Raw genomic sequence first — 15,101 nt, 5'->3', positions numbered from 1 at the left:
TACAACCCCCGTCTTTCTCTTCCCTCTCTCTCTCTGAGTTCCCCACCAGATCTATTCTTATTCTTTTTTTCTCCCATATTCTTCTCTTTCCCTCTTACGTTGGTGCGTCATCTATCCCTATCGACGCTCGTACGATCGCCGAAGTAAGTCTGCCACCTGCCGCGCCGACGCCTTTCGGGCCGCGGCGCTAACAATTCTCGATGGACGCGACCCGACTCGCGCGGAAGCTTTCCGGGCCGCGCGCTAAAGTTCATCCCGGAAGACCCCTCCGCCGTCGCGCCTTCCCGGGCCTGCGGCTACAATATCAGCTCCCTGACGAGCGCGGCACTCGGCCCGTGAGCTACTCGCGATTCGATCCGCGGCAATCGATCTGAGATTTGTTCTCCACTGTGGCGTTCCCGCACCTCGTCCGTTACGCCGTTCGGCAATCTCGAAGGTAAGCATCTCGCCTAGATCTTTGTTTTTGTTGTCGTTTTGATTTGGTTTTTGATAATTTTTTCGTTTGGTGACGAATGGAAATACATGAATAATTGAGTCAACTAGATGAAGCATTTCTTTTGAAGTGCTCTTGGAAATTACCTTTTTGGCTGGGGATGTTGTTTTAATCTCATGGATCCTCAGTTCTTGGGATTAGTCATTATGTCATTTTTACATAAGGTATTCATTTTTACATGAGAAATGAATTATGAGGTTGAAGCACCTCTAGAAAGCAAAAAATCATTCTTTTGTTGAGCGTATTCTCAAATATGTATGAGCATAAATTTGTGCAGCATATCGACAAATAAAAATTGTCCGTCACTTGATAGCTATCTAATTTTATTCTACTCATTTCGTCATTATTATAAATGTAGAGTTATCAATTTTTTTCTATTATTTGAGCTATTTTATAGTAATATAATTTGATTTATCTATAGGAGGTTAATAAATGAGCGGAATATGGTTCCTGACTAATTGCTTCTTCTTGTTTTCTCGGCTTGCCCACATATTGTATGTTGAAAATGATGCTTAGATGAGAATGTGAACAAATTGCTACTGCTGAACAGATCATGTGAATGAACACTACAATCGCTTGAGAGCACGTTTGTTTGGAATTCAACTCTATAGAAGATGCTTAAAAAGTTCACATGATGACTTGCTTTTAAATTGGGTGGTTTTAGTTAAGAAAAACATACCATTATAAGTGCAAAAAAGCATGTTGCATCAATCTGTTAAACTATTGTATTCTCTCAAAGCAGTCTTCTAAATCCCAACTATCGAAAAAGTTCATGCCAAAAATTCAGAAGGTAGCAATAGCCTAAAAAGCAATTTTCTAACTCGACGAGAGTGGTGGAAAGGTCAGATTGTATGAGGATAGATGATCATGAGAAAATGGGGTGATTACTGTCGGTGTCGGCGACAACGAACACAATCTGAAATTAATCGTTTCAGCTTTCTAAAATCGATTTTATCGAGTCGCATCGTGCTATTACAAGGAGGCAAAAAGAATTAATTCATATGTTGAATGAACAATATTTCCATTTCACAAAATTATGGCTTTATGCAAGCAAGGGGAGGAGAAGACATATATTTCACTTTCATCGTAAAAAAGATTTAAGTAATAAAGTTGCTGAGAAAAATAGAAACCTTATTGGAATAGATGTAGCAAGTGCGCTTAATTATTTTCGTGAGCTTCAATCTAAAGATCCGTTATTCTTCTATGCTATTGATGTTGATGACCAACAGCGGGCTCGGAACATATTTTGGGTAGATGGAAGATCAAGATTAGCATATGAGCATTTTGGCGATGTTGTCACTTTCGATACAACTTATATGACGAATAAATATAGTATGCCATTTGCTCCTTTTATAGGGGTTAATCATCATTTGCAGTCTATATTTTTCGGGTGTGCTCTCATTAGAGATGAGACTGCTAATACATTTGCTTGGTTGTTTGAAACATGGATTAAAGCCATGTATGGTAGACACCCAAAAGCTATTATTACTGATCAAGATCCTGCTATGAAAAAGGCCATTGAGGAAGTCTTTCCAACCACTGTTCATAGGTGTTGTCAGTGGCATGTGATGAGAAAAGCAAAGGAGCATTTTGGTGTGCTTTATAACACTAAGGATGGCTTTGAAAATGATTTGAAAGAATGCATAAATTGTAGTTTAAGCATTGAGGAGTTTGAGGATGCGTGGATAACAATGCTTGATAAATATGAATTGCATGAAAATAACCATCTTCGGTTGCTATGGAATATTCGACATCAATGGATTCCTGCATATTTTCGAGATACTTTCTTTGCCAATATGTCTACGTCACAACGTAGTGAAAGTATGAATGCCGTTGCAAAAATATGGTTAGATGCACATACATCAATATTCAAGTTTGTCATGCAATTTGAGAAAATGACACATAATCAATATGAGAGAGAGGATTTAGAGGATTTTATGACAAAGGATAGAGAGCCCAGTTTATGGTCAGATGATCCAATTGAGAAAGATGCACGCCGCATATACACAAGAAATATTTTTTCAGAATTTAAGACTCAATTAAGAGCGACGACGGGTTATAAGTTGATTGAGTTGAAAAAAGATTCACTATATAAGATCAGCTCTATATCACACTCGTCCACTTCAAGACAATGGATGTGCACATATATAGTGACTGTTGTAAGGCCCGAAAATATGGTATCCTGCACTTGTAAATTGTTTGAATTTTATGGCCTCTTATGTGCTCATGCGCTTAAAGTAATGCATTATATTGAGATTTATAACATCCCACCTCATTATATATTAAATAGGTGGACTAAGAATGCAAAAAAGAGAATACCAAGCAATAGTACAGAAATGAGTGATGGTTCCTCGTTTTGTAGATCTCGAAGGTTTGATTCCCTTACATTAGAAATGCAAAAATTTATCTTTGAAGGTTCAAAAAATCTTAAGGCACATGAAACTGCATGTCAGATAATTAGAGAAGGAATTGATACACTAACATCAATTAATCAAATGTTTGAAAGTGAGGAAGCGACAATCAAGGAGCCTTCAATTAGTCTTCACAGAATCGTAATTTCACAATCAAGCCAAGTAAATATGCTTGCATCAGAATGCACGATTAAAGATCCTCCTCAATCACAATGTAAAGGAAAGAGAAAACCACAAAGGTTTAAGCCTTCCATTGAAAAAAAGATTAGGGTGCCAAGAACTTGCAAGCAATGTGGTAAAAAAGGACACAACATTAGGACTTGTAAGGAGGTATAATAAATTCCATTTTCTTTATTTTCTTCATATATTTTTACATTCCTTATTATTCACAATATGCTAATATTAATATTATTTGCAGATTGTTGATGAAGTGCCATCTAACGATCCAAGTTTTAGCGAGAGGCTTGAAGAAACCGATGACGAAGAGACTTAAAAGCAAGAACAAATCAGTGTTGTACCTTTGCAGATTGTTGTGCCAAAGTTTTTGGAGATTGTTGTGCTAAATCAGTGTTGTACCTGACTTTACTTTGCAGATTGTTGTGCACACAACTTATTTGCAGATTGTTGAACATTATTGTGCTTATTGTTTTGGATATGTATAACAATTCTAGATCACCGTTTTCTTTGCTTTCATTTTGTTATTTCGAGGTCCGTTTTTTGTTCTGAATCATTGAAGCTCATCTCCTCGACTTTTGCTTGTAGATAGTCCTTGTCTGTGGACTAAGAAACTGAAACTACTCGTATGGGAGCACTTTCACTTTTTGTGTTCTTCATGCAAAATCTTTCTTTTCCTTCTGTATTCTTTGCTAGCTCCTTTGTTTCGTTATATCATCTCTTTTTGCTGTTTCATGCTTCCTTGTTCAATGTTTTTGTTTGATAAAAATAGATGATATTATCTCTTTTTGCTGTTAATAGAGAAGTCTGAAGCTTTTTCTTTGGCAAGAAGCTGAATGAAGATTCTGAGCCCCTAAACCAAGAGCTCCAATTCGGAGCTTGTGCTTCTGCTTCAAAGAGATGTTGTTGGGGGATTTAAATGTGATATATTAACCGAGCATTTTTTAGCATAGACTTCATTGAACACGACCTCTTCGGACATTGTGGAAGCATAAATGAATCAATGTGTGAAAGTTTGAAATTGGAAATGAACTAGACAAAAAATTGGAAATGAACTGGACTTGTAAAATAATTGTAATTAACATTAAGCTAAAAAATTGGAAAATGCTAAATCATGAAGGCTGATGGGCATGCAAGCCAACTGTTGTAGACTAGCTAACTGATCGGTCATCTTATTGCGGACAAGTTGATCAGCCAAGTACTGGGAGATGCAGTTTAATGTAAGCATACACAATTTTGAAGTACATTATAAACACAGATGAATCAGTGGATTCATTGAGACGAAGCTGCACCACATCATCGAGTGATCACATGAAATTGTCAAGGTTGGTTCATAAATTAAAAGTGAGGCAAATATCCTACATACACCTCAAATGAACACAGTGGATCATATTACATTTAGACGAATAGAAGTTTAACACATATAATTACTAAAATGAATACAATAAAAATTTTTCTTTCAGCTTCAATTCTTTCCACCATTGCTGTTGTCCTTCTAGACGCTTCTTCAACTCCATTTTTCAGATTCTCCATTTGCTCAACCAAACTAGACAACTTACAGTTTATACATTGAAGCATCTCTTCATTTGAAGCTTTTAGAGAATATGCTGCTAGTTCAGAGTCTACACTTTCCTTCAAATTTAAAAGAGTAGAACTTTCTTGTTCTAAAAGTTCTTTGGATTTCACTTTATCGCACCACATAAAAAAATCACAATAGTTTATCGTTATACTTTCCATATTTCACATCCAAAAAATTTCTTTACTTCTAACTTGCTGTGAAGTCTTATAAAAGCTATATTATTAATTTGACGAACTGTTTATTTCTTCAAGGAAAATTTGTAGTAGATGCATCAAATCAACTGCGCAAATAATTAAATTAACATGGTGTCAGGCATTCTCCTTTTTTGTAAATAAATGAGAGATAGTTTATTTCAATAAATGAAGCACGAAATCAGACAAATAGCACAGCCGATTTTATTTCTCTCTGTAGGATTCTCGTCATGTGTAAGGTCATTTCTTGTTTACTTAGCTGCTTTGTAGGAAGGCCAATAAATCCTAATGAACAAATAATGAAAGAGTTAAATAAGTTAAAAGAAGAATAATATGAATATATTAAGTTCTGGGCATCTAAACAATCCAGAATTAAATCTATTGATGTATATATGTGGCGGAGTAATACTTATATTGCAATTTTCGACAAACAAAATACAATGTGCAGATCACCTGATGTTAGTCCTTTATGATGGCAACAAAAATATTTGCATCTTAATAATACAAGTTGTAAGTCCTTTTAATGGTAGTTCCTCTTAATCTAATTTAATGCATGGACAATGGTAGTGCCTTCCATCACACCAGGAAGACGCCATTTTCACTTAAATATAATATACCTGGTTGCGCAGGTTGAGAAAACTATCCTCAGATCGTTGCTCGGGATCGATCACTCTCACGGCCAGGGAGCGCAGTGCGGCCGGAGCGATCGTAATAGCGCGCTGGCTAGAAGGCTGGAAGGCGTCGGCGGAAGGCGTAGGCGCGTCCGGATGAGTAGCGCTGCAACGCCGGAAGGCGTCGCGTGAGACCACACGATCAAGAAGGAGAAAGAGAAGAGAGATGGAGGGAGAAATGAAAAAAAATAAAAGGGAAAATGGTCTGGTTTGGGAACCAGAGAGGGAGAAGAGAGAGAGGACGCCACTTTATGCGCCGCGGCCCGGAAGGCGTCGTGAGAGGGCGCTCCGGTGATGAAAGGGAAAGAGGAAAGAAGATTGGAGGGAGAAAAGAAAAAAAAAAAACAAGATATATAGATCTGGTGGGGACGCAGAGAAAGAGAGAGAGAGAGAGGGTGGATCTGCCAGAGGAAAAGAGAGAGGGTTCACGTTAGAGAGAGGAGAGAGAGTAAGGCGACTATTTATGCGTCCGTCTTAGTTCAACCTTTTACTGCCGGCCGGATCTCGAGGCGAGCGATCACAGTACAAATGCCAAGCACAGGCTCTCTGGTTGGCTAGCACTAGGCTCTACTCTATTATATATTATATATATTAATATATATAATATATATATACAATATACTAACTATGCTATTATAGACCAAGTTATGTGGTGCACTAAGTTTTTGGCCACATTGGATTAAAATGTGCGTTCAAGGATGATGTGGGCCCCTGGTGTTGAGTAGGGTTGGTTGAATAGTATGAATGCTAACAGGTGAATGATGAAAAATGGTAAATCTACAAGGTGAAAAACTTGGTAGGCACCAAGATGTTCGTGCATGCATAGCATAAGTACCAGACCTATATATATATAGTAATATATATATATAATATAATATAATATATATATATATATATATATATAATTATATAAGTAATTGGCTCCTATGCTTTTAAATACAAGTTTCAAGTGCTTGTAGATTTTTACCATTAATTGAAGAGATATGCGGTTAGGATGATTGGAGCTCCTCAGGTTGAATGGTGGTGGTTGAATATATAATCTAATGATTGAAAATGATCCGACGAGTAGATTAACGGTAAAAATTTACAAGCACTAAGTGGACTTGTATTTTACAAGCACATAGCCTGGACTCTATAAATATGAATATGATATATATTTATATATATTATATATATTATATATATTAAATATATTAATAATAATAATAGGCCTGGAATACTATCATGAGCTCCAAAGCTATTGGTGCTATTAGTTTCTTTAGCCTTTGATTGAAAAATGTATGATTAGGCATGATGTGAGCCGCCTCTGTGCTATCCGGATAGTATCTACCGGAATCTATTATACTATATACTTAAAGCTGAATAAATAATATTCCCTATATGCCCATATGACATATCATTATAGTTTTCTACTTGGTGCTATCCGATATTATCTTCACAATCCAAAATAGAATAAAATAATAGTTTTCTATTTATATGATTAACCTGACTCTACTATATATATATACTATATATATAATAATATATATAATATTAATAATATATATATATAATAATAATATATATAATATATATATAATATTATTTTTATATTATTTATTTATATATATATATATAAAAGTGAATAAACTAATATTTCCTATATCCCGTATATGATATTATAAGTTTCTATCTTGGTACTATCGATATAATCTCAGAATCCCAAAGGATAAAATAAATATTTTTCTATATTTACCTACAAACAGATATATCAGTTTATTAAAAAAATCTAAATAAGAACGATCAATTTGTTAAAAAATAACATTCTTATCCATCTATAAATCCAATCGACAGAACGGTTGTATCAATTAAAATGAACGGTTAGATCAATCTGCTAAAAGTTAGAGATTCTTATCAGCATAAATTCAATCTATGAATGTGTTTGATACAATTAATAAATGAAACGATTATGATAATTGTTAATTTAATATAAATCAAAATTAAATTATATTATAAATTTAATTAAAAAAAAATTAAAGTCGTAAATAAATTAATTGGATACAAATTTAATTATTCATCGTTTTCATCAATTAAAAAACGAACGGTTAATGATCAAAATCTGTAACAATTTAATTTTATCGAGGCCTACACAACGAATTATGATCAATTAAAAAACGAAATAGTTAAAAACGAACAGTTTATCATTAAAAAGAAGCGTTATGATAATCTATTAAAAATCAGGGCATTCAATCTATATCTATACTATACATCATCTAATACTAATAATATAAAAAGCGCTATATGGAATTCAACGGAATGCCAAAACGAATAAAAATATATCGCCTCGAATGGTTATGATTAATTTGTTAAAAATCAAATAAAAACGAACGATATACTAAACAAAAACGGTCTATAGCGACCATTTAAAATGATAGGACATAGGTCAAAAATCTAGCTAGGCTAAAATTTCGACACTTTTAAAAAGTGTTGCTATATGTGGGGTCGCTAGGTATATAGTGACAGTTAAAGAGTGTCACTATAACCTAAAAGAGTGCTGTTAATTTACCAACACTTATTTAAACATTTAGCAACCGCCGAAACTCTATCTCGTTGGCTGCGGTAGCGGAGGAGGACGACAGTAAAGGCTCTTCGTCTAGAATTTCAGTGGATTGAGTGAAGAGATAAGAAAAGATGGTAATTGATTTTTTTTTTTTCTTTTCTGTTTGTAATCGGGCCAAATGGACTGGGTGTGGTGGGTTGAGTAGAGTAATCTTTTATTTTTGATTGGATTGGGCTTTATATTTAGGCATTAATAGATGTGTTTTTATGTTTTAGCATAAATGAGACACTTACTCAAAAGTGTCCCAAACATGTGTCCCTATAACCTAATTCTGTTGTAGTGGATTATGATCAATCTATTAAATATAAAATAATATTCCATATGAATGATTATGATTAATTTGTTAAAAATATCTCAAATCTATACTATATATAAAAGCGTATATTAGGAATTCCAACAATGACAGACGGAATCCAAAAAGAATAAAATAATATTTCCTACGAATGGTTATGATTAATTTGTTAAAAATATCTCAAATAAAAACGAACGATTATGAACAATCTATTAAATATAAAATAATATTTCATACGAATGATTATGATTAATTTGTTAAAAATATCTCAAATAAAAACGAGCGGTTATGATCAATCTATTAAATCTCTACTATATATAAAAATCTATTCCCTACAAATGGTTATGATCAATTTGTTAAAAAAATCTCAAATAAGAACAGTTATGATCAATCTATTAAAAAATAGTATTCCTATCTATTTGTAAATTCAATCCTACGAATGATTATAATCAATTTGTTAAAAAATATTTCAAATAAAAACAAAGTGTTATGATCAATTTGTTAAAAAAATAGCATTCCTATTCATCTATTTTACATTAAAATTAAAATTTGAGTTTAAATTATGAATTAAATTTATTTTTTGATATCAAATTTGAATTAATAATTAATTTTTTATTTAAGTGGATCAAAATTAAATTTTAAATTTTAAAGTAAATGTGAATTAAATTTTGATACTTTTAGTTTAAAACACATATTTAAATTTGATTAATAAAAAATCAAAAAATATATAAAAATGTTCGATGTATATAAAAAACAAAACATATTGTAAATATTTTCTAATAAAATATAACATATTTATTTATAAATATAATTTTTATTGTAAAATTTTGAATATATATAATGTACAAATTTATATCGATTTGAAATAAATTATAATAATTGTTACGTGCATTTGCACGTACACTCAACTAGTAATCTAGTATATATAAGAGCACGTATCTCAAATTTCGGTCGACAGACTCTGGCGACGGTAGTAGAGGTACCTACGGCGGCGCCGGGACTCGAGGATATTCCTGTAGTTCGCGAGTTCCCGGATGTGTTTCCCCCTGAGTTGAAGGAGATTGAGTTCGTGATTGATGTAGTTCCTGGAACTGCACCAATCTCTAAGGTATCTTATCCGATGGCGCCGGCAGAGCTGAGAGAGCTAAAGACGCAGCTTCAGGATCTGATGGACAAGGGGTATGTGAGACCCAGTGTGTCGCCTTGGGGAGTGCCGGTGTTATTTGTAAAGAAGAATGATGGTTCGCTCAGGTTATGTGTGGATTACCGGGAGCTGAATAAAGTGACCATCAAGAACAAGTATCTACTGCTGTGCATTGATGATTTATTTGATCAGTTGCAGGGATCCTTCGTCTTCTCAAAGATTGATCTTCAGTCCGGTTACCACCAGCTAAGGATGAGGGCCGAGGATACTTCCAAGACGGCTTTTCGTACTCAGTACGGGCATTATGAGTTTACGGTCATGCCTTTTGGATTGACGAATGCCCCTGCCGCATTCATGGATTTGATGAACAGGATATTCAAGCCGTTTTTGGATAAATTTGTAGTAGTCTTCATCGATAACATTCTAATTTACTCCCATAGTGATGCTGAGCATGAGGAGCACTTGAGGATTGTGCTACAGCTTCTGTGAGAGAAGAAGCTGTATGCCAAGTTAAAAAGTGTGAGGTTTGGTTGCGGGAAGTTGTTTTCTTGGGCCACGTAATTTCTGCAGAGGGAGTGGCAGTAGACCCTAAGAAGATTGATGCTATTCGGGATTGGCCCAGACCGACGATGGTGACTGAGTTGCGTAGTTTTCTGGGACTAGCAGGATATTATCGTCGGTTTGTGGAGGGCTTTGCGAAGCTTTCCACACCCCTTACCAGGTTGACACGAAAGGAGATTCGGTTTGTTTGGAGTGAGGACTGCCAAAGGAGCTTCGACGAGTTGAGACAGAGATTGATGACAGCTCCTATCCTTGCCCTTCCTGTGATGGGGGAAAGATTTGTGATCTATAGTGATGCATTGCACAACGGATTGGGTTGTGTGCTGATACAGCATGGTAGGGTGATTGCTTATGCTTCACGGCAATTAAAGGATTATGAGAAGAATTACCCTACGCATAATTTGGAGCTTGCAGCGGCAGTCTTTACTTTGAAGTTGTGGCGGCATTATTTGTACGGCGAGCACTGCGAGGTTTTCACCGATCATAAAAGTCTCAAGTATCTGTTCACTCAAAAGGAATTGAATCTGAGGCAGCGCCGGTGGCTAGAGCTACTAAAGGACTATGACATTAGTATTCAGTATCATCCCGGCAGGGCGAATGTAGTGGCAAATGCGTTGAGCAGGAGGGCAGTGCAGAGCTTGAGATTGTTGATCACTCAGCAGAGACCGCTACTTGAGGAGCTACAGCGGCTGAGGCTTGAGGTAGTGTCCCCTGGGTCTACTGCAAGACTGATATCTCTGGTCTTGCAGCCCACTCTGTTGGATAAGATCCGGGAGAAATATAGTGGAGATCCGCATTTGTTGAGGATTCGAGAGCAGTTAATTAGGGGACAGGCTGAGGGTTTTGCTTTGGATAGTTCAGGAGTACTGCGGTACACGGACTGACTGTGTGTGTGTGTGGATTCAGAGATCCGAGAGGACATCTTGAGGGAGGCTCATTGTAACACACTGGACCTTTGCAAATTGCGAGGTTCGAGTGTTTGGATGTGTTTCGAGCTTTTCCACACTTGGTGGAGGATTGTAGAATGTTTCCCGACCCGAAAAGTTCGAAATCTGGAACTTTGGACAAGTCCTGAGAGTTTTTACTCTCGGGGACCGGTCCTTGGAAGGAGAGACCGGTTCCCCCAGTGAGCAGTGTTGAGGCAGCCTGAGGCAACCGGTCCCTGGCAAGCGAGACCGGTTCCCGAACGCGTCTTCGCAGTGAGAGACCGGTCCCGCGCAGAGAGAGACCGGTTCCCGAACGTTGGATTTTCGGGTTCGCAGCGAGAGACCGGTCCCTGCTGGGGAGAGACCGGTCCCTCTGGGCGAAAACTGCCCAGACCGGGCTGATGCAATTTTGGATTTTTGAGGGGCCTCTTGGGATTTTGTTACAATAGAGGGTCTATATGACCCATTCCCTCTCTCTTCTTCTCATTTCCCCTCCTCACACTCTTCCCACACCTTTGCTAGAGAGAGAAGGAGAAAGAGAAGAAGAAGGAGGAGAGGAAGGAGAAGGAAAGGGTTTTGGTGGACTTGGAGCACTTCTTTGCCCCCTTTTTTCCTCTTCTCACCTTGTTGATGCTTGAAGGCTTGGACTTGGAGCTTGCAAAGGGGAAGATCATCATCCTTTGAGCTTGGATTGGAGCTTCTTAGAGGTTTGTTGCTCTTTCCCTCCCTCTAGACCTTGATTTGAGGCTTTTTGGTAGATGGAACCCTAGAAATGAGATTTAGGGTTGATTTTTGGGGCTTCTTGATCTAGGGCTTTTGGGGTTAAATTGATTGGATTAGAACCTTCCTTGGGCTTGGATTGGAAGGGATTTAGCTCCCATTTGGAGCTTGAGAGAGTTTTTCCACGCGTTGGGTGAGTTTTAGCCCTTTTGCTAAATTTGTTAAAGTTTGATATTATGCGATGATCGTAATGCCCGTGTATCTTGTCGCTGATCACTTTTAGGTTATCTTGAGGCTCGTGGACAACTTTGTTCGGCGAATCGAGACCCTACGCGACGGTTCGGTGGGTTTGACCTAGCCACACAATGAGAAATTCTCATTTGTGCTTAACTTTGTGCCGTTAAATGAAAAAGCATGCATATTCTTGTTATATGTATTTATTATGAATTTTAGAATGCTTAACATGCATAGGTTATGTGTAGTAAATTTTGGGACCTCTATATAGTAGAGAGCATGCATGTGTGGCCTAGCATTCTAGTTGCGATTTGAAATTGTAATCCCTATTATGAAAACGAACCTTGCTTTCATGCATTCAAACCATATACCAGATGTGACATTAGGGATTTTTGAAAGCCTAGAGAGGCTTAGGGACTTAGATGATATGTGAGATTGGGCCAATGTCATGAAGAGGCATTGGGGCCCGGGGCATAGTGAGCATTAATGTTAATGTCTTAATTGGAACATGATTAGTTGTGGAGCTTAAGTGTCATAAAGAGGCACTAAGCAAGTGTGTGTTGGGACTTCACATTATGACTTGAACTAGATCTTTGGGATACTAGTGACTATACCATGTTAGAGACATGAGGATTGGGTACTTGAGACCGTGACCTTGCTTGTTTGCCATTTGTGCTCATTCGCACATGCTTGTGAGGGTCGCTCCCCACAAGCCGGCACTCCGGAGTTGGCCTATGCGATTTTTGTTCGCTCGTGCGATATTGAGAAGCCTACGGGGTCGAGTGGGACAGACACATTCCAAGAGTAGGGATGTTGGGCTACCACAGGCACTTAGGCGGCACAAGCTGGACTACCTTGGGTAGGTCCTTAATTGGAAATGGAAATCGACACGGTTTGAGAATGAACAATCACTACTAGATAGGCTTAGTAGTTGGATTACATTTACATGCATATAGCATAGGGTTGAGACATGTAGTATACTTGACAGTTACCTATTTCATCACAGTATACTTGGTTGCCATGATAGAGCTTATACATCATGTATGAATAAAGGGTTGTAACAGTAAACTATTGCCATTGGTTACTTTTCCTTATGATAGAATAGATGTACAACATTTTGACATCGTGCTTATGAGGGATATAGTAGTATAGCATTTTACTTATGCTCTCTCTTTCAGCAGTTTATTACATGCTCCTTTTTATTGCTTATTATTATTATCGTTGCTTACCCTTATTTTTGGGGCCTAGTGGAGCAGGAGCTGAGGTCAGTAATTGCCCACTGGGAACTATAAATTATAGTTCTCACGCCCTCTTTTTCTCGATGTTTTTCAGAGCCTTCCACTCAGGGTGAGGCCAGGGATCGCGGAAAGGGTATCGCCTCGGGCTAGCGCGCTTACCGAGGTATCGTTCGATAGGTGGTCTACCTCTCGTGTTTTCTTTTTGTGAGAGGTTGAGAGTTTTACCAGTGTACTAGAGACCACCATTTTTGTATTAGAGGCTGATACTGTATAACTTATGTTTACTTTTATGTATTAGTTATGTTCTGTTACCATGAGTATAGATGTTTAGAACTTTACTCGCTCTGATATCATTAATTGCTTGTTATTTCACTTCTCTTATTTGTTCCATCTCTTGCTTTTACTTCCGCTTTTCTTGTAGACGCCTTATATATGTAGACATATGGCGGGTCTGGGCACGCTACCGGGAGGGCCTCTGCCGGTCCCGGGGCGTGACACTCATTGTACACCTTATACGGTTCACCCTGGGGGAACCAAGATGTATAAGAATTTGAAGGCACAGTTTTGGTAGAATGGGATGAATAGAGACATTGGCAGATTTGTAGCTCAGCGTTTAACTTGTTAACAGGTAAAGACCGAGCATCAGGTACCTGCTGGCAAGCCTCAGAGTCTGTCAGTGCCCGAGTAGAAATGGGAACAGATCACGATGGATTTCGTTGTGGGGTTGCCTAGAGCACAGGGTGGCTTCGATGCGATTTGGATGATAGTGGACAGACTGACCAGGTCTGCTCACTTCCTACCAGTTCAGACCATCTGGTCCAGAGAGAGACTCGCGGAGCTTTACTTGAATGAGATCGTCAGGCTACATGCTGTGCCAGTATCGATTGTATCAGACCGAGACCCGAGGTTTGTGTCGCATTTCTGGAGGAGTTTAGAGACAGCTTTGGGGACTCAGTTACATTTTAGCACAGCATTTCACCAACAGACGGATGGTCAGTCGGAGCAGACCATTCAGACTCTAGAGGACATGCTGAGGGCGTGTGCCCTGGACTTCGGAGGAGGGTGGTATTGACACTTGAGACTGGCAGAGTTTGCGTATGACAACAGCTATCAAACGAGCATTCAGATAGCTCCGTTTGAGGTGTTGTATGGACGCAGGTGTCGATCCTCGTTGTTTTGGAGTGATGTGGGTGAGAGGAAGACACTTGGGCCTGAGATTTTGCTAGAGGCTGAGGAAAAGGTGAGAGTTGTTCGACGACACCTTTTGACAGCCCAGAGCCGCCAGAGGAGCTACGCCGATACCAGGAGACGAGATTTGGAGTTCCAGGTTGGAGATCATGTTTTTCTTAATGTCTCGCGGTCCAGAGGGATTCACCGATTTAGAGTACATGGAAAGCTCAGTCCACGTTTCGTTGGCCCTTTTGAGGTATTGGAGCGTGTTGGACCAGTTGCTTACCGGATTGCTTTACCACTCCGACTATGTAATACACTGGATCTTAGCAAATTGCAAGATTCGAGTGTTTGATCTGTGTGTGGAGCCTTTCCACTGTTTTTGGATGGTCGTTGATAGTGTTCCGACCCCTAGCACGCATCCCGAGGATGTTGGAGTGAGACTTGGCACCAAAATTCCAAAATTGGATTCATTGGACAGCTCTCGGGTAGCCTGCAGCAGGACTTGTACCGGAACAAGACTGGCCTTGTACCGGTACAAGGGTTGATGGTTGTACCGGTACAGCCATCGGGCTTGTACCGGTACAGAGCCGCAGACCGCGCGACCCGAGCCTCGGGTTTGCAATTTCGTCGGCCTTGTACCGGTACAAGAGCCCGTGTACCGGTACAAGGAGGCAGATTTCGTGCAGTTTGAACTG

At 38.4% G+C, this 15,101-nt stretch overlaps 1 protein-coding gene across 1 annotated transcript; it reads left to right on the top strand.

Moving 5' to 3' along the window:
* LOC109711936 (protein FAR1-RELATED SEQUENCE 5-like) lies at window positions 1,592–3,651 on the top strand. The gene is made up of 2 exons (XM_020235311.1): window positions 1,592–3,234; window positions 3,323–3,651. Exons 1-2 carry the CDS (start codon window positions 1,810–1,812, stop codon window positions 3,395–3,397), a joined length of 1,500 nt encoding a protein of 499 aa, XP_020090900.1. The 5' UTR covers window positions 1,592–1,809; the 3' UTR covers window positions 3,398–3,651.

Source organism: Ananas comosus, linkage group 6 (genome assembly GCF_001540865.1).
Source record: "Ananas comosus cultivar F153 linkage group 6, ASM154086v1, whole genome shotgun sequence".
NCBI classification, from domain to species: domain Eukaryota; kingdom Viridiplantae; phylum Streptophyta; class Magnoliopsida; order Poales; family Bromeliaceae; genus Ananas; species Ananas comosus.
The sequence above is the reverse complement of the archived record's forward strand: the minus strand, read 5'-3'. Positions and strand labels throughout refer to the sequence as shown.

Coding starts and splice junctions, on each gene's coding strand:
- LOC109711936 (XM_020235311.1), top strand. CDS start 1,810: ATGACGAATAAATATAGTATGCCATTTGCTCCTTTTATAGGGGTTAAT. Junction 3,235..3,322: donor ACATTAGGACTTGTAAGGAG/GTATAATAAATT, acceptor TATTATTTGCAG/ATTGTTGATGAAGTGCCATC.